The 21066-nt window shown below is 41.2% G+C and overlaps 1 protein-coding gene across 3 annotated transcripts in view; it reads right to left on the bottom strand.

Annotated features, from left to right (window-relative positions):
* The window catches only part of FAM13C (family with sequence similarity 13 member C), a 56343-nt gene extending 42425 nt beyond the window's left edge, over positions 1–13918 (bottom strand). For all 3 annotated transcript variants that reach the window (XM_068398147.1, XM_068398148.1, XM_068398149.1), the window contains exons 1-3: positions 13857–13918; positions 8692–8748; positions 6743–6944 (exon numbers count right to left, since the gene is read on the bottom strand). In XM_068398147.1, the coding sequence (XP_068254248.1) occupies positions 6743–6944; positions 8692–8748; positions 13857–13918 (321 nt within the window). The remainder of the gene's footprint in view (positions 1–6742; positions 6945–8691; positions 8749–13856) is intronic.
* Positions 13919–21066: the final 7148 nt, after the last annotated feature.

The following is a 21066-nucleotide window of genomic DNA, read 5'->3' as shown; positions in this document are numbered from 1 at the left end:
TTTATCCAAAAATGGTAATAGCAGTTTGAGTTACAAATGGACAGTAGTTTTTTGCAGCTGTTCCAGTTTTTCCATTACTATCTTAACATTACTTTCTCCTAGTTATATAAAAATGGTCAGTTCAGCTTATTTTATTTGCCCAGAAATCTTCAGTGGTTTGATGGTCTCCAGGTAGAACAGGCATTTTCCTTATTCATGCTTAGAATCTCTTGTAAGGACTGGCTTACATTTTGCTAGGTTTTGGACATGACAGAAAATAGAAAGAATAACCCTATATTCTCTAAAAAGTGTAACTTCTATATTGGCAACAGCAAAGCTGGATGAAAGAATTCTGCATCTTCACTGTGATGCATACTGAAAATATTCTTTCTCAAAGAGATTTAATAACAGAGACACATAGGAAGACTACAAATCAGATCTCAGAAAAACCTCTGGAACGGAAGCTGGGAATTTGTGTTATTTGTAAATCTGAGGGATGTAGACTAGGAGGACAGTGGGAAGAGGTGGAGACACTGGAGTTCAGGAGATGACTTTCTTACAACTGTAATAGCATCATTAGTGGCAACTTCCAGTCAGGACTTGAATCCTAGGTTTTTATGCCATCATATGATAATATGGAGATTCAGGATACAATAATATGGAAAGAAGCAGCAGCCATTGACTTATACTAGTTGAAGAACTTGTCTAGAGTTCTTGCAACAGCCTCAACATATGTGCTTAGCATCAGAAGAATACAAGCGTATCTCAAGTTAAGCAAGCATATCTTATGGCTAAAGTCTTCTCAGTGTTGTACTATTTAAGTTAATCAGTCAAAGAAAGTCAGTCTAGTTAAGGTGCAAAACCAAACCTGCATTAAAGTGGTAAACTTGCTTCAGCAGAAGCCAATTCTACAACAAATACCCCTCTCCAATATCAGCAGAGAACACATGGCAATTCAGTATGCTTTCTGCTAGATGAAAAGGAAAACTGGGGACAAGAATATACGCTGGTAATAAGCGTTCACTCGCAGACTTGATATTTGAGGACTTAGGTGGGTTTTGGTTGTTTTTATTTCTTTTATTTTCCTTTTTTTTTCTTTGTTGTTGTTCATAAGTTATGTCATTAGGATGTTAAAGGGTAACCCTAAGGAAACATGCTTGATGGAACCTCTATTTCTTAAGAGCAATGAAATCCACTCCTGATGTGTCAAAGGCATCCAACAGTACAATGCTGTCTTCTATTGTATTTCTATTTCTTCTTCACTACAGAGTGAAGCTTCTACAATGGGGCTGCATCTGGTAAGCGGTCTGTGAAGAGGGAAATCTCCAGGCATTGTTGAAAAGACTCAGTGCTGCATGATCACTACCATGATATTTGCTTTGTACACAAAATAATACGTGAGTCTGGAAGCAGCCAAAAATTACCATCATAGATACACACATTGAGATAAATTAGCTTCTGTTTCACAAGCCAAATTTTTTTTAAAATCTATTTTCCTTAAAAAAATCGCAGCATGTCATAACCCATCTCTGTCAGAGCTTCTGAATTACAGTACAGACATACAAGCCTTTGCTGTGTTTACACAGCAGCTTAATCTGCTCTTGAACTCCAGAAAGTGCCCTGCATCCTTCATACGCTTTATCCAACACACAAACACTTCATCTCTCTTCAAACGCCAGCACCATGCAAATATTGTACCAGCATTTGGGACCACAGCCCTGGCATACCTCATGGTGCTGTGTCAACATGGAAAACAGCCAGGACTGAAGTCCTGAGCAGCAGTGCCTCCTACCCCTCCTGAAAATGCCAGTCTATACAAGAAAATAAGCAGGTACATTTAATGGACAGTGAATTGAACAGATTTAATCTACAATGGGAGGTATGGTTTAAACATAAACAGACTATACTGAAAACTGAAGTGGAACTTGCAAACTGCCTGACACATTCATGTATTTGTGTAGCTAATATCACAGAATCACAGAATCACAGAATGTTAGGGATTGGAAGGGACCTCGAAAGATCATCTAGTCCAATCCCCCTGCCGGGGCAGGATTGCCTAGACCATATCACACAGGAACGCGTCCAGGCGGGTTTTGAATGTCTCCAGAGAAGGAGACTCCACAACCTCTCTGGGCAGCCTGTTCCAGTGTTCAGTCACCCTTACAGTAAAGAAGTTTTTCCTCAAATTTAAGTGGAACCTCCTGTGCTCCAGCTTGCACCCATTGCCCCTTGTCCTGTCAAGGGATGTCACTGAGAAGAGCCTGGCTCCATCCTCTTGACACTTGCCCTTTACATATTTATAAACATTAATGAGGTCACCCCTCAGTCTCCTCTTCTCTAAGCTAAAGAGACCCAGCTCCCTCAGCCTCTCCTCATAAGGGAGATGTTCCACTCCCTTAATCATCTTCGTGGCTCTGCGCTGGACCCTCTCTAGCAGTTCCCTGTCCTTCTTGAACTGAGGGGCCCAGAACTGGACACAATACTCCAGATGCGGCCTCACCAGGGCAGAGTAGAGGGGGAGGAGAACCTCTCTCGACCTGCTGACCACACCCCTTCTAATACACCCCAGGATGCCATTGGCCTTCTTGGCCACAAGGGCACACTGCTGGCTCATGGTCATCCTGTTGTCCACTAGGACCCCCAGGTCCCTTTCCCCTACGCTGGTCTCCAACAGCTCTGTCCCCAACTTGTACTGGTACATGGGGTTGTTCTTGCCCAGATGCAGGACTCTACACTTGCCCTTGTTATATTTCATTAAATTTCTCCCCGCCCAACTCTCCAGCCTGTCCGGGTCTCTCTGAATGGCTGCGCAGCCTTCCGGCATCTCAGCCACTCCTCCCAGTTTTGTGTCATCAGCGAACTTGCTGACAGCACACTCTAATCCCTCATCCAAGTCATGTTGATATCGGCTCTGTTTTTTTGATTGCTGTGCATTTAGACCCACGAAATGTCAAACTACTGGAAGTTCTTTGAAATCCATGTAGTTTTCCCACTTAACTTATACTCAAAATACAAAATTTCACACAGTAGCTTTCAGCATTCCCATTTCTAGGCATTGATTGTCAAGCCACCATTTCATTTTTATAGTCATTTACCTTGACTTTAAAACTGAACTTTTATTTTCTCTACCTATTAGCTAGCAGGTTTAGTGTCATTTTATATGTCTCAGTATCAGTAAGGAATTTGAGGATCACTCATTTAATAAACTGTATTCGTGACTGTGCAATCAAATGTGAGTGACAGGAGAAAGGATTAGGCAAGGAAAGCAGACTTTCCATTCCTCATCATCTGTTCTCACACTGACTCCCTGGAGTATGTTCTGAGCATATGCTTCCTCACCTCTTGAAGTCAAATAAATCCTAATTGATTTGATTTTCTGTAGATTAACACTGCGGAATTGCTAAAGAAGCTCATGAAACCATAGGAAAGATGAAACCAAGTAGCTGGAGTATAGCAACATAATCACATTCCAGCAGCCTGCCTCTCTTCCCACATTTTAGAAAGGTTACAGCTGCCCCCATACCCAGCTCCTGCCTCCAAAGAAATAACTGCATGCAATACCCAAGGTACAGCTTTACTCTAGTGACATTTTATCAGCTGATAAGTGGGGTCAAGGGACGTCACTTGGTACTGCACTTTTATTAGACTTGGTCCTATTAATCATCACTGTAAATTTAATAACCCTTTCTTCATCAAGACCTAGGGTACATGACAACAGTACTACACTTGTGTCAAAGAAATCAGAGGCACAGGAATCACACTTCAGCAAACTGAGTCTTGTGAAGCTCAAAATCCCCAAGCTGGCCATCTTTCCTCTACTTGAACACAGCGGTCTGTTCCCTCTCAGTGACCTTTCTACAGTGGGAATCCCCTGGATTCTCAGTAGTAGAAAGACACACAAAATTGGTTCACATCCAAGACCTTAAGCCTTCCAACACATGCAACAAGCTTCTTTATCTCCCAGTAGCCTATTCTGATTTTAAATGGACAATTTTCTAAAAAAGTAACTCATGGGCTTATAACACATAGGCGCGAGTAGCAAACATTTCCTTGGCTTATCAGAGCAATGCCTTTAAAAGAGAGACTGTCACTGCAATATTGTCATTGTTTCTTTGTGATGCCACAGAGAAGTCAGGTTGGGGAAGTGAGGAGACTTTTGAAAAAGCACTCTGTCAATAAACTCAGGAAAGCGAGGATCAACAGTTTCATCATGCTTCTCTTTCATAAATGCATGTACTCAGATATTGCTGTTTGTCAGCTTGACATCAGCTTCTTGTAAGTACATCAGTTGAGTGGCTTGGTGGCAAGGTGTTTCACAAAGGGAAGGTCTATGCAGTTGCACAGTGTTTCGAAGCATCAGCCTGGCCCACTTTTCCAGATAATAACAACTGCCATATTCATATGAACAACAGCTACTAGAAACAACACAGCAGCACTTTGCTTTCAGCTTCCAAATGGAAGAAGCAGTTGCTACCAGTTCATGACTAGGGCTGCTAACACAGACAGCTGCAATAGAGTTTGGGAGGTCATAACACACCAAGGATCCTAATGAGAACCCACACACAGAAACAAACCCTTTGCAGAGCTCTTCTGCAAGCAGAGCCTTGTTTTTCACAGGCAACTTTAACAAAGCCAGGAGCCAGATGCTTGCTTCTTTAAGAACAAAAGCCCTTGAGGTAGCTGAAGATGCAGCAAGGCAAGCACTCAGGGTCAAGGAGCACGCACATCACTACTAATGAGAATGAAGGCTATGTGAAATGAAGGGCTTGGTAGATGCTTTCTCTAAAACAGCTTCCTTCTGCAAATCATTCCGAGAGGCAAACTCTTTCCTCTCCAGCAAGCACCACTGAACTCAGTGTAGATATAGGATATCCATTGAATAATCTTTCATGGTACTAGGATACAATTCCCTCTATGAATGAGTGGAGTCTCTGTATGGAAGGATGCTTGCTTTGTGTTTATGTTGTATATTACACTCAAAGCTCTACACTGGCTCTTGTTCTTCAAGTACTTCCATCAAATCAAAGGTGAGATAAAAGTGCCTACATATCTTACCTCTTCCAGTATGCCAGAGATGGGAGCAATGGGTAGTGTGGGGGCTCAGGACCACTTTTGTCTTTCCTAATTCAAGCCCTTGAGTCATGTGACAATTATCTGTCTGATACTGTTTTTCCTGTCAGAGGCTGTATATCTAAGTTGCACTGGTATTTTATGCCAGTCTAATTATATACTCAAAAAGTTTCCCATGAAAGAATATCAACATTTTCAGTTAACCACTTCAGGCCACATAAAATACCCTAGAGCAGCAAATCTGTGCTATGTTAGCTTTCATTGAGTGAGAGATACAGGCGTGACATACACCGGGAGCAGGCAGACAGGAGACTTGGAAGTAGCTGAAAGAGCAACAGATGATCTATGAGACAGAACATGCCCTGTTTATGACTTCTTCATGACTCCTCTTCCTGATATGCCTCCACTTGCTCTTCACATGGCAAAACTTTCTATCATTTTTCTTATCTGCTGATAAACATGCACACCTCATCTCCTTGCAGCCTAAATAACATTTCCTAGTAATTCAATAGAGTTACCAAAAAATCAGCAGTTATTACTTCATCTCAGGGATGAACTCCAGCAAAAACATGCAAGAAGATTAGGGCAAGAGTTGTCATTGGTATTCTGAAAGAGACTGTGATAATACCATTGGGATGCCATTTGCTTTTACTTTTTTCTTCTGGGATTCAAAAGGATATTCCTCACTTAGAAGGTAAGACATGCCATCCAAACTGATGAATTCCCACTCTAAATTTGAAAAAATGAACCAAAATAATTCCTGGTCTATGAAGGGTTCAAAGCCTTTCAGAAAGTGCTCTGCAAATTTCTATCCACAAACAAGAAAAGAGGAGAGACCAAAAATAGCCAAATACATCACACATCAAAGAAGAGATGTAAATACAGACATCTCTCAGGCCTTGTGCCTACACAGGTCGACAATCTACCAACGTTAACATCAACTGTCTCATAACCCTGAGAATATGTCTAGCTGAGGGGTTAAACCTGGACCAGAGCTCTATCCCTTACACTGCACATGAGACATGACTTGGGAGGTACCAGGGGAGAACAGAGGCCCTTCCTGCAGCTGCTGGGAGGTGGTAATTCTGGAGTCTACATAGCAATGTACCTCCACAGACAGTGGCAGAAGCTTCTTCATTTCTAGTCTTTTTTTAAAGCCTTTAGAAAAGTTACAGTTCTGCTCCCCTCAGCTCAACCCAGGGAAGCCTGTGGGCAAGAGAATCTGCATTGGAATAGACTAGATTACTTATCTTGATGAGAGAAAACAGAAAGTAAGATAAAGGGAAAGTACAAAATCTCTGCATTGGCAGCCAAAATACCAGCACAAGAGATCCTCAGTCAAACAAACAAATCAGAAAAAGTCTAATCAAGTGCTGCAACTAACAAGATTTTTATATTTGGTGAAGCAGTCACAGGAAATCTAAAGAGAGATAATTGCACATCTTCAGCTATGCTCTCCACTCACTTCTGATAGCAGCTATAACACACCTCTCTCTGCAATTCCCTGGCTGAAAGAAATTGTCTGTCATTACAGGAGGGTTCCAGGACTCCAGGTCCCTGAAAAATCGGGATTGATTATTGGGGGGTCTCAGTCACATCATGGATTACCAGGGAGTCCCGCTTTGCATTTCAAAAGGTACGCTTGCTCAGACAATGTGCCATAAACCTACCCTTGGTAAGTTTAGTTCTTTACCTGACTTTCCTCATGGCTTTTCCCATTTTCTAGCTTTGCAATGGGCTTAGGTTTTCTTAGCTTTAAGTTGCCCATTTCAGGCTTTAGAGCGCAGTCAATTACAGCCTGCTGCTGCTTGTGCTGCTGAGTATCTTGCAAAGGCAGCTGCCTTTCCTCTAAGACAGCAGCGTTGTCCGGATAATTTTCTTTGTTACCATCATCTCTGTAAGAAAATAAAATTGAAATGCATCAGGCAGGAATTTAGACACCTGTCAAAACATTATGAAGGAAGAACAGCAACAAGTTCTTAGCTATTCATGGCATTTTAATTTTACCAAGTTGAGTAGTCTACACACCAGACACTGTCATACATACATTAGTAAAATGAATCTGAGAGGCTACTGTTTATTGTCAAATCACAAGCTAAACTACTGTTAGTGTTCCTACACATTCAGCTGTGGAGCCATTTAAATAAGACCAGTTTTAGAGGCACTCTTTGACTTCAGCCCTGTAGTTCATATCCTCCAAATGAAATCTGAAACATTTTCATGCAGAAGACCTCTCCCTGTCCAGTGATTCACACTAGGTTATAACCTCACAAAAATGTCATCATGTAAAATAATCCCTCCCTATAGTCACACTTCCCTTCTGACAATCTCTGTTTTTGAGGGCTTTTGGTCAAAGTGAGGGAGGTAAGCATACAAAGTAGGGTTTGAACAGCCAGAAATGTCTTTGGTGGAAGGGACAAGCATGATGTGCTCCCAGTTTGGAGAAAAGGTCCTCCTCTATAACAGCACATCTGGTTGTTTAAACAGACACTGTTGCTCATGGTTCCTCAGTTAACCACGAAATCTTGGACAGATATTTTCAACCTCCACCAAGCTTACAGAGTGCAACCTGTCCTAAGAAGACCTTGCTAGTCTTATCCACACCCAATCAATCCAGCCTTAGGCTGGCCTAATGCCTTCCACTGGGAACTTCTCCCTGGCACCACTAAGAAAGTTACCGCAATGCAGAATGCGAGGCTGCCTGCTTAGTTGGCAGGATGAGCAGATCGGCATTACTGCTCCGAAATCCCTGGCTGTTGCTTAGTTTGCAGTTGGTATTTCAGATGTTAGCTTCAGCTGGTAAAATCCTAATGGTTAGCTGAGAGATGACCTCTCTCCTGGTGTGAAACTTCCACAACTGAGGGAGTCAAGGTCTATTGAATTAAATCCCCCTGAGATTTTTTTAGAAAGCATAACTTGCCAATTCAACATTTTCTCCTAAGGACTCTGAGCTGCCAAACTCACTTTCCATCTGTGGCCCATCAGCATCCAGATGGATGCTCGCAGGGTGCCTATGGAGTTAACCACCATTGCTGCCCATGCCTTCTGCAAGTGTGCTCCAAGGCAGTTGTTATAGTTACAGGGTAGGGTGCTTTATATCTATGGACATTTTAACAATGTGCAGAAGCGTTACTAATTTTAAGGTATCATCTGATTTAAAAATCTTTCTGAAAGTTTAAGTTGCATCCTCTAGCAATCAACATATACTAACATAACCATGAGAGACACATGCCTCAAGAATACTTCAGTTAAGCTACAATTGGAAGGATTTTTTTTTCACACACTCATCAATGAGCATATCCTTCCACAGCTGGTACTACTTTGTACCAGCTGCTGTACATTAAAATTCAATGTATTAGCATCAGAGCAGCATCTCAATTAAAGTAATATGATGTAAAGTTAAGAACACAGACCATAATATATTTACTCATATAATAAAAATAGTAATCAATCTTTGTATTTACACATAAGTACACAAGACAAATATGCATTTCCCAGAAATACTAATAGCCTTAGCAGGTATTACGCCAGAAACTCTGCATTCCCTTGAGAATGAAGATTTCTATCTAATGGTTTAACAGAAGCACTCTGACAGCTTTATTTGTTGCCAATGGCTTTCAGTCAAAATTTGCAGTAGAATACCTGGGGCTGGAACTGCCTGCTTGATCTTCATGCACAGAGTCTGAATCCCCGTCACACCTTGAAAATGGATACAAAATAATTGCTGATTTTCTACCAGCTGCAGAAATTTAGCTTTTAATAACATGACAGTGCAGCTCAAACATATTTCTCCTTCTCACATCTTAGTTGGGGTCATTTAATGTCATAGCTGCTCCATGATAGTCTAAATCTCAGAGGAAGAAGAGGATTTGAGATGTTAAGTATACACAATTTGGTGTATCATTTTCAGCCAGATGGAAATAATTATGACAAAAATTCAGATGTTACTATAAAAATTACAGGAAAATTACAAGAAATTCTGTATTTTAATTGCTTATAGTATACTTCACATTAAAAAGAAGAATTAGAAACAGTTAGCTAAGGATGTTTTTCTCCTAGACTCACAAAACTATTAACTATAATAGAGCAGTCACTCAGTGCAGCAGGAAAAAGAATCCCCAAATAAATTATAAAGTGGTTGTTAGTCTTAAAAAGTGAACTAGCAGAATTTTTTAAGATGCCTGAAGAATCATAATCAACTACATCTCCTTAAGTTACAAACAACAAAATTGTCCTAAGGCTGCCTAATCAAAAGAGAAGTCTGGATGAATATGCTAACCACTCAGTGCTGAACACTATCTTGTGCATCATGGCTGAATTTTGCAGAATGATATAACTACAATGCCTATGAGCAGGTTTTTTTCAAATAAACATGCACATGCATACACTCGTAACAAATATGCATCCACTCTTTCTAGGCGTTATTTCTGAGGAAAAGTCAGGACCCTCTCCTCACCCTCTGTTCATACTCCCAGGACACAGACACTAAGCAGGCCTGGACCACTTGAAGGTTGCTGGCAGGGGAATCTCTTCATTACGGGGGAAGCAGCCTGTACGTCCACTGACTCCTTAAATTTTCAGAAGAACTGCCCCGCTTAGGACAGAGCACATTGATAAATTTATAGCTCTGCGTTGCAATTTGATGGCAAGGTTTTTCATATATTCCTCTTTCCCACCAGTCTTCTGCTAGCATCTTTCTCAAAAGTGAGACTGCAGCAGAAAATATTTAAAGGGACACTCAAGTGGTTACACTTCCTGAATACATCAGCACATGGATGAAAGCATTTGCTGCTCGCAACTGGAACACGTAACTACAGTTGCAGAGCCCCCTAATCACACAATATTCCGGCAACGGGTGCAGTTCTCCCCACAAGGCAAAGTGGGATGACACATGGAAGACAGAGATTGATGTACAAAATGGATAAATTCACTGTAAAAATCAGTTGCCTTTGCCTCCGGATGCCAGTCACACCTTCCCCTCTGGCCTATCACTAATTACCTTATGGGTGTCTGACACCAGCAAGGTGTGAGGATAGGACATACTGGGGGTATGAAGAAGGAAGTCCAGTATGAAAGGAACCAGAAACCTGGATGGAAAACACGATGGAAAATTTCAGAGGGAGAAAAACGTAGCAAGGAAATACACTGTGAGGAGACAGTGCCACGGTCAGAGCTGGATGAACAGAGCTCCCAACACAGACACGAGAGTAGTAAGATGCCATGAGGCGTGCTGTGCACCATGGGCCAAGCCACAGTCAACAGAGGCCAGGGACCCTCCAAAGGGACAAACTCTCCCTCCCTCATGTGCCACAGAAAGATGAGGTGGGAGGAAGCAGCTTTGCTACCGGCTTCACTCACCCCCTCCTCTCACCAGTCGCCACACTTGGCAACCTTCGGTCCTGAAAGACCATTTTGGCAACGGGGAGCATTCCCTGGAGGGACAATGGTTGACTGAGCGCAGGTTCATCAGCCAAGTCTATGTGTGCATATTGGCATGCATAGTCCTTAACTTGGGGAAGTGCCCTGGGGGTTGCTTTCCCTGAGCTGGCTGTAATAAGGTGATCTTGAGAAGCAGAGATCCTAACTTAGCATCCAGCAACTGATAAAAGTCATAAAACAAGACAGAACAACATAAGTGAGCGTGACAACATGTATTTGAATAACCAGACAGCAGTAGATAGGAAAGATAAGCAATAATGCATCAGAGAAGACCGTGTCCATCATGTAAAAAAAGGATTGTGAGGAAATTAAGAAGCAACACACTCTGAAATTGTTAATAGAAACTTTTCTTTTCATAAAAATAAATATTAACCAAGAAAGCTCACTCACACAAGACAGTGTTTGAGGCTAAGATCATAGGAGGACCTTTACAAAGACGAATTCATGCTACAATGCAAATATCTATCATTAAAGCATAAGTGCTTTTTCCTTGGCTTCTTTAAAAATGCAGCTTATGTGTTCATGCCACGTGTCTGCACATATCAACACAGACATGCACACACTCCTCTCACCAGTAACTTGTAAATCTTGTTGTCCAAATTTAGCTATATTTAACAGATAGAGGGATATTCAAGAGTTTGATAAGTTTTATGAAACCTTGTGGCCATATAGTAGAGAGAGTTCCCACCAATCCAAACACTAGAGCAGAATCTCACTTATTCCTAAAACATCAGAGAATATGCCAGAACAGCTTCAAGTCATAAATCCATATGGGTTGAAGCTTACATTGGGCAGGAAGTATATCTTTTAACAAAACCAGTGATGTGAATCCTTTTCCTACAGTGCCGTATCTAACCACTGGCTGATGGATATGTCTCTTAAAAGCAAGTACATCCATTACTGATTTTATGGCACTGGTCAGAGTCAGGTCAGAGATGGGATCCCAGTCTAGATGGACTGCTACTCTGACTCTTTGTAGGTCTGCCTCTTTATGTTTTTTCCAAGGATCTGGAAGAGGTTGCCCAGAGAAGCTATGGATGCCCCCTGCCTGGCAGTATTCAAGGCCAGATTGGATGAGGCTTTGAGCAACCTGGTCTAGTGGAAAGGTGTCCCTGCCTTTGGCAGGGGGGTTGGAACTATATGATCTTTAAGGTCCCTTCCAACCCAAACCATTCTATGATTCTATCTCTGGTTTAATGGTATTAGCTTTTTAAACTTTCTTTCATTTTCACCTTTCCATAGGAGCCATTTCAGTACAACTTGAAAACTGGCCCCTTTTGCTGACTTGACCTTTAAGATGTTCACATGAACAACTTCTAAACCAGGCTGCACGCATGGCTTGCTGGAAGCTTAACAGCCCCAGGCACTTGCCTTGTCTCTAGAAATGTTCCTGAAAGTGTTGTATCACTGACTTTTTGTCATTCAGGAAGCCCTGGTTTTGCCTTTGCCACAAGACAGACATTGTCAAATGGGGATGTCTGAATTTGCATGGCAAGCTCTCTCTTTATTCTGCTAAATAAAAGTAACCTATTTTCAGATATGGCCAGCACGAGTAACTAGTGCTGAAATCAGTAAGAATCGTGTATCCTCCGCAGTTCTCAAAAACAGGCTTTGAGGGGAGGATCTAAACAGGATTTAGGGAAATCAACTCTGGAAATCAAGTTTGTTCATTTGGACAATGCTTTTCAGACGTCATTGTTCATTTGGACAATGTTTTTCAAATACCATTGTTCGTTTGCTTTGTTTTCTAAAGGCATGTTTCTACTTCTGTGTTTGGGAAGATAAGATTAAAAATTAAAGCCCCTGAAACAGAACCAACAACAGCTTAAATGAGGGAGATTCACCCTTCAGGCAATGCCTGGCCCAGCCCCAGCTCTGCCATGCTGCTGCCTCTCAGCTCAGCACAGCACCGTCCGCACCCCTCTCCCTTTCCCCAGGGGCAGTGCTGGCACTACACAGTCAGCTTTTACGCCATCCTGGTCCTTGTCTTAATGGTCACATGAAGCACGACAGAGAAAGGCCATCACCTTCAAGTCCCAGAAACCTCAAGGGTGAGGCAGACACAGGGGCCACTCCAGGGGAATCTCTATGGAAACAATGCATGTACTTAGGGACAGAGAAAAGGGAAGTAGAAAAAAATGTGAAAAATGTACTATCCGTAATCTGGTTATTCTTCTGTGAAGGGGGAGCATCCCAGAATTTTACAGACCACAATTCACCACTTAACTAATAGGGACACGAGAAAATAATAAAAAATTACTTAATGATTTATTAGCTTCTGTTAAATCTTTCCATATCTGCCACAATCACACAAAAAGAGTGACTAAGTTAAAATATTAAATAAAGCAAGGCAACATAAGCAAATAAAGTGAAGCAATGAATGAGAGGGAAATTATCTGGATCCCTATGAAATGTTACTTTTAGCAACACTTAGGGATGGCTCAGGCGATTACAACTTGGCCGGCTTTCAGAATGTATCCTGTCCCCACAACACTTAGGCAAACTGCTCACTGTCCAGCTAAGGTTTTTTAAATTATAAGCATTTTAGCAGTGTAAAACTCACCTAATATACAAACTAATCTACAAATAATTTCTTTCCTGAGAAACTGCTTGGCACATTACTGCTGAAGAATCTTTCCTAAAAGCTTTTGAAACAATCAAAAGCATGCGAAATAATAATGTAGAGAATACCAAAACTGAAGTGATTTAGACTGAAATAAAACAAAGACCATTTAATTTGCAATAGTTCCTAAAGCTTTGGCTTTCTGACTTTCTAGTGTTCTCCCTTGTCCTGTTCTGTTTTCTCTGTAAAACAACAACAAAAAATATCAACATATATATATCCTTATGATCATATGAAAGGCCTTCTAATGAGTTTATGGAATTGATTACAAAGAAATTAGATATTTGGTACTTGGCCTGTCTAAATAATGTATAGTTACTTTTTTCAAAATATTTGCAAAGAATTTTTTTTTCTAATAACGCCTGCAGGAAGTACAGCCCATGTGTTCTTAGAAAACTGACAGACTTGTGTTTGTCAAAATCATCAGTACCAGAAATGAGCAATATTTTCACAGAAGATTTATCCTACACTGTAAATCACGCATTTAAACATGTGTGATGTGCGTCAAACATATATTCTCCCAGAAAGGTATTTCACTGCTAAATGGTCACAGAGCATGTAAAGGCAGCTGTTTCATGCAATCCTTCCCATACAGTCAATAATATACTTAGATTACAGAAAACTGAATCAAAAAATATGACAGATATCTTGCGACTTCTCACATACTACTAAGAATTATTCTCTGCAGTAACTAAACTTATCGTTCTTATTTAAAAATAAGGACATCTTTAAAGTGTTCACTTACTCTGCTAAAGCTGTCGTGTTGAAGGAATTATCCTGAATGCTGAAACAGAAACAAGAAAACATCAGATAAGTCAGCAAGGCAGGCAGGCTCCCTGTATCCTTCTCAGTTGTAGGAACACATGCACAAACATGGCATTGCAAGGCAAGTCTCTGTCTGTTAGCTCTACATGCACGACTGTACCTTCGGCTGCTCTGCACATGCTCATAATCAAGGAACTATAGGGATTAGTCCTACAACACTCACAAAGCCCATCCAGCAGCGCTTTGAATTAATACAGGGATGCAGGTAGACTGTGAGGCTTAGAAAGGGATCGTATTCTTTTATAACTGTAACAGTGTTGCTAATAAAGGCTTAGTATTTGGCATTCTGTCCTTTAAACGTTTGCTTTGTGTAATTGTCTCATCAAACACAGTTGTTTTTCTTAAATAGGGTTGCTCAGCTAAGATCGCTGGAGGTATTTTTCTTCTTGTTTAGCGGTCCCTTACATGCTCAGCTCATGGCCAAACCCCAGAGGAAGCTGTGAAAAAATAATCTGGCAGAAAGGACAGTTCAAGTAGCAAAAGGTTATTAAGCTAACAGCAAGCAATAGATGAAACCATTCCTATGAAAGGAATAGGCTGCTGTGCTCCTACAACAAAATGTTTCAGACGTGATGCAAGACATTCAGTAAGGGTCAAGTCAGGATACCACAAAAAGCTGGTTTTGAGGCAGCAGTGGAATTCCCCCTTGAACAACACCTCTCAAATCCAGTGAATGTACTGTTGGATCATCCTGAAATCTTAGAGCAGCAGGAAAAAAAAAAAAAACCAAAAAAAAAACCAAACAAACCTCACTGCTACATACCAGAGCTGGGATTTTTTTGTGTTTGGATGGGGGAGGAGAAGGCAATGCAGACAACAGCGTTTTATGAGCACTCCAGTTTGTGACAATGGCACCTCGCTGCCGACGCACCAAGCAGAGCAGGGATACAGAGAGGTTCGGCATCCTCCTCGCCGCAGCTCGTGCTGCTGCGTGGTGCTGACACACATTTCCCAGGCAGCAGCAGCAGCCAGGAGCCACAGCCATAACAATTTCCCTTCCCGCACCAACAGCACTAATAATGTATCTTATCTTCACCTCTTCCCAGCCTTCCTACCTGCTTGCACACACTTTGCTCTTTTCCTTCTCATATTTGTATATATATGTGAACTTATATAATAGCACAAATTACATGGAGATCAGAATATTACAGGGACTTCTGCCCTACAGAGTAGCAGGTTTTGGTGAGAAGGGTGAACAGAAAAGCTAAATGGTTAGCATTTAAATGTTGCCTTACACCTAAAATTTCAGAATTTTTCTCCTCCTGTTTCCAGTTTCTTGGGTCTCACCCTACAAATATAAATTTCTTTATTGTTTTTCTATTTGCAGGAGAGCACTTGAACAAAAGGTAGGCTTCTAGCTGTTGTGGCAATCAAAAACTCCATTTAAGTGCTCAAAAAGTAGAGGACCGTTAAAAAATTCCGATGTTATTTTTAATAAATATATTTCAGAATGCTTAAGTGCTTGACTCTTGATTTTTAATGGTTGGGCTAGGTTTACAGCTAGCATTTCAAGTGTGTAATGGAGGAGTCGCAACTTTTTATCACAAAATCACATTGATAAGCATCACAGCTTGCTTAGAGTAGAGGTTAAAGAGACCCTGGGTTTTTATCCCCACTTCCCGCATACACCCACACAAGAAGGGGAGCGAACACAGAATGCTCTTGTAAACATGACTTCTCCGTTCCTACGTGCAAAAGTTAAGGTCAAGTTCCCTGCTAATTCATGCCCTGTGCAAACATACTGCAGGGCTTTGTTGCTATTACTAGTAATAGAATATGATTGAGGATCAGTTTGTAAAACAGAGATGCTTTGGACTGAGACCAAGTTTAAAATGTCATCACTTTTCCATTGTTTGTCTGAACTTCAGTGCTATACAGCTGTTGCTAAATCTCTTCTAGGCAAGCACTTTATGTCTATTTCGGGTCACTCACAAACTTCCATTTATTTTACAGTTGGTGCTTGACCAGTGTCATTGGATAGTCTCTTCTTGCAAGGTTGTAAAATCATTCAACAAAAAACAGATTTAATGTAAAACAGAATAGTATTAATAAATACATGAAAGTAAAGGCCAACTAAACCCAGGATTCTGTTTCAGAGCTAATCTCCCAGTCAGACAGATGAAGGCATCCTGCTCCTGGGGGAACCCAAGGGAGGAACTACTGTAGACTCACAATAACTTCTCTTCTTTTTCTCCCAGAAGGAAGTAATTTGTCTTTAGGGGCAAAAGTTTATTTCACCAACGATGTTGGCTTGGGCCTATTGGCTGACCTCGCTTCCTTTCACCTGTTTCCTATCCACGTGCTCTGAGTGAGGCTAGAGCAGGCAAAGAGCCCCTGGCCTTACCCTGCCTTACAAGGGTGAGCCAAAGATGCTGGAACCCATGTCTCTCTCTCCCTCTAAGTCCCAGGCGCAGGGAAAACATACTACTGCTGTTACCTCCTCATTTTTAATAGTGACGTTAAAGTCAATTAGGCCCGTAATGCTACACAACATCACTCTTCAACACACTGAAATTCTCAGTGCCAGATACATTTCACCACCACATTCAGATGACATGTCAGGTCTCTCATCATCCTAAAGTCCTGATGAAAATAATCCTATACTTGTATGTGAAGTAAGCTTTGGATTTAACCACTGGGTAGCAGATCTACTTTTAAGGACTTTATACTTTGAAGTCATTAAAATACATCTTCCTGAAACTCTGAAAATAAAGGCTTTTAAATCAGTTTTTCCTTATTTACGCTGAACAGTTTAAGCGATTCATATTTTTGCATTATCATATCTATGGAAAGATACTTTCTCTGTTAAAAAAGCTTCCCATTTTATACCCAGTTTTGTTCTTACCCTCTTTTGCCAAATGTTGATCAACCCAAATGTTGTTGACAACAAAAATGTCGGAGAACTCCAAAGCAAATGTCTACATATATTTTGGGGATACCAGGATTCAGAAATATGTTGCTGTTTGCTTCTGAAAATTTTACTAATATATTGCCTATTTATGGCTGACAAATAGACTGGCATAGAAATTCCATTCTTTATTTGGTTTGCATCATCAAGAGAATTACTGCTAGGTCAGGAGGAAGATTGAAATGGGAATTTTTTTTTGCACATAATAGAGACACGTGCTCAATATAAATTATATGTTCATAAGCTCAGAACAGCATTAGTTGGCACTATAAACATGTATCAGGCAGTGAATGCTTTACAAAGACAGTACAGTCTCGTTGCAGAAGACTGCAAAAGAAGAGAGAGGTAGTGAGACAAAAGTGGGCAGAAGTAGTTCCAGCTTCAGGAGAACAGAAGACAGTGCAACAATCAAGATCAAAAGGCCAGAAAAAAAAGGAGGGATAGCAAAGCTTGCCAAGCTACAGTTGTCTAAATGGTCACACACACACAACCCCCTGCAGACTTTGTGGCAGCTTGGTTTCACCTGCAAAACAGAATGTTTGCCTCAATTTCCAGAATTTGTTCATCTCAGTAAATGACTGTGATCTCTTAAGGGCATTTCTGACTCAGGTAAATGATGAGACTTTTCAGCCTCAACTACAGAATAATGAAGAATTTCTACTGGGAAGTAGACTGTGTGTTTAGAAGGAGAATTACATATTTACAAAGAACTCTAAACTCTCTAAGGTTCTGGGAAAGTTAGTATTTCTACATTTAATATCTACTATCTAATGACAAATTCAGTGCAATCCTATAGGGTGTGATCAGCATTTATTGCAAGACTATTTTCTTTATTATTATTTGTTATTCCACAGAGTCCAAAGTGCTTGTGCTGAACCTGCTGCACCAGAGGCAATTACATTTTGCACTATGGTTAGGCCATACAGGGGAGCTGCACTAGATGCTACGGAGGGACACGAGAGACACGGTATGACACGCTGTGTGTGACAAGCAGCCCAAGGCGACTCCCTCCATCTCTGGGAAGAAGTTACTCATGTTCCATTACCCAAATACAGGGAAAGTTGGAATGATCTCCCCCCTACTGCCTCTCCGGATGAAGTCGAGTCATCCCTGCCAGAACCAGCTGAGCTCAGAGACTCATAAAAATATTGAGCAAATTTGTTTGCCTTGGAGTACGTGTGTTCCTGCCAAGTAGCAATACCCTGAAGTGCTCCAACAGTCCTTCATCTCCCTCTCAAATTGTACCAACGAGGAGATGCACTCCCTCCTACCTGTATACATACACAGCATACGCTTTCGTGGACAAAATACATTCAACTCCACCAAGGAGCAGATTAAATATGCTTGCTTGTCAGGTCACACTGCTACTTCTGAGGTCACACTAACGACAGAACACTTTTGTTTAAGCAGAAAACAAATGGAGGGACTCTGCAGCAACTCCCCTCTGCCTTCAGCAACTCCCTTCTTTTCCGACACACAGGGCTTTCGTCTGGGATAAGAGCAGAGATTATTCTACAGCCAAATGTTAGCACTGAGGATCATTCCAGTGCTTTGCCCTTTCTTCAAAAGTGGTCCTGCAGGATACTTTTGCTATTTTCCAATCAGTAAGGCATAAACCAAGGAGCTGCCATGTGAGAGAGAAGTCACTTGTCTCTTTCCTGCAATGATAAATACTGAATGCTACACTCTGCAGCTCAAAATATTCATGTGTTCACTGACTTGCTTTCTTGATGTGCAGTCTGTCTTTTTATGGGTAACATTCTCAGAGACATCAGAAAACATCTTAAGACAAATTAAACTAAAATACAGCAGTTACATGTAGGAGCTGGTTGGTGAGCACTCAGTCCAGTTTCTACATCTTTGATTTTCTCAGTGACCTACTTAGTACATCATCTGAGTAAAGGGACCTGGGGGGAAAAATTGTTCAGCTGATCTTGCTGTATGTCTTAAAATGCACAGACAAGCTCACACAGGGAGAGACTCAAGCTGAGTGTAGGTTCAGACACAGTTGTCATAATCCAATCCATGGCAATTCCATAAGGCGTATATATGTTGGTTTGGATAAAACTTTGTGCAACTGCACAGACCTTCAGGCTTATATTTTCTGAAGATATTTCAGTGAGCGATCAAACTGCACACCCTTACCCCAGCCTTCTAAGCAGTGGGCCCATGAATCCCATATACACTCCCATAGTACACCCAAGTTTGCACAAAGGGAGGCACACCTACCCTGTAGCTCAAAAGGCACAGCCATACATCAGTCAGATCCCCACTCTTTTAAAGGGAAAAATATCACATGCAGGCTGGAAATTCTGATTTGTGAACCACTTCAGTCCCATCACTTGGGTTACATTTCTGCAGCTCAAGTGCACACACCTGAGCAAGCACTAACCCTGCCAACGGGGAAACCTCCGAAAAACATGGGTAATCACTGGGGCAGGGAGCCCACACTAAGCTCCCTGCTGGAAGGCTACAGCGCTACTGGTGCCCTGGTTAATTAGCTTAAGCCTACTTCATATAGGTCTGCTTACTCGAGTAAGTGTGCTAAGCTGGAAATACAGAACTGTGCCTCTTGTTATTGAAGAACAAGCTGCTTTATGAAGGCCCATCAACTCTGCTGAAAATCTCTGTAGAGATGCCCAAGAATCATTATCCAGCATGCACTAGGCTGCATGATAAACTCAACTGCACCAGTCAAATTGGTGCTAGTGACTGAGCCCTTATAGGCACTAAAACTTTCTTGACTGCATTCATCCACTGCAGATAATTTAATACTGCCACAGATGACAAAACTAATTCCAGCAGGTTTACACCAAAGTCAGGCTAGACTCAATACAGCACTAATTCAAAACCAGTTTTTCCTCTGAGCATAGCAAGATGGGGAAAAATACACACACACACGTACACGTATACACATACACCCCTAATTCTACTGAGGTGCCCAGAATGCATCAGGAGATCAGTACACCTAAAAGTAAACATTCCTATTTAAGAAGCCTTGATCTTTACCACTACTTAAGAAAACATCAGAGTTGCAAGAATGACCTCTCTGCATTAATTTATCTGCCTGATGTGTCTACAAGGCTCATCTATTGTTGTGGGGGTTTATGAAGCTCCAGTTGCTCATTCTCATTTCCGCCACAAAAAATGCATGGTAATGAATCCCACCATTTTTTTTTCCAAGTTGTTTTTCTTAATTTCTATTCGCTATAATGTATAGTCAATGACATTTGAAAACCACTGATTCAGACCATTAACTTTTCCAATATCATGATCCATTGACATCAGAAAAGTCTCATCAGTTATGGCATATTCCCCTGCACTTGTATTTCACTGAAATGACGTGAATAAGCCACTCAATATTAGCAGCCACAGTCAGTGGTAAGCTCTTGCTCAGCTTCTACCTTGCTGTTTTAATTTCTTCTCATAGCAAGTAGCCATCCTCTATTTGGCTTCTATTTCTGTTCAGGCTCATGATCTGTGCGCTAGTGTCCTACCACCTACTACTTTAACTTACTAGAAGGACAATGCATCACTCCTCAGCACAGATAAAAGTTTGTTCTTCCAAAGTTGAGGAAATGTTTAACTCTCAACATATTTTGTTTTGTTTTGTTTTTCCCACTAAGTAAAATATTTTTCTTTTTTCTTTTAGATTGAGGGAAAGACAGAGGAAATTCTATTTCACCCAAAGGTACATTCTTAGCAGATTATATGTTTCAACACAGTAAAACAGCCAGGACAGGACACAGCACTCTACAGAAATTAAATAATACAATCCTCTTACATAATATTCAGCTTTGTGGCATAAAACCAGAGCCCTACAGAAAATATAAGTAAACGGCACAGAGATGTCTTATATACATGTTCGAATTTACCTTCCCATTACTTAAAAGCATTTTCTTTTGTATAATGGTTGTTTGGGGAAGGGATAAACCTGTGGCAGGCACTGAAACTCAGGGAACACAGGAACTAATTTCTTTACAAAGCCGAGGAAATATCCACATAACCACACACCATCTGTACTCTTGGCTTTTTATTCTCCTGCCGCGCTGCGTACTGCTTAAGCGTGTGCACTTTTATCTTGTAAGCTTGTTTGGTTCCCTTGCTGTGCAAAAAGTATCCTGAGACAGCACCGAGCTCAAGCATGTCTGCAGACATGCCCTGTACCGGGGCCGTGGGGACATCTCCATTTCTTAGGTAACAGAGTTTCTTGCCCCAAATA

This window comes from Nyctibius grandis, chromosome 4, assembly GCF_013368605.1.
Source record: "Nyctibius grandis isolate bNycGra1 chromosome 4, bNycGra1.pri, whole genome shotgun sequence".
Taxonomy (NCBI): Eukaryota; Metazoa; Chordata; class Aves; order Nyctibiiformes; family Nyctibiidae; genus Nyctibius; species Nyctibius grandis.
The sequence above is the reverse complement of the archived record's forward strand: the minus strand, read 5'-3'. Positions and strand labels throughout refer to the sequence as shown.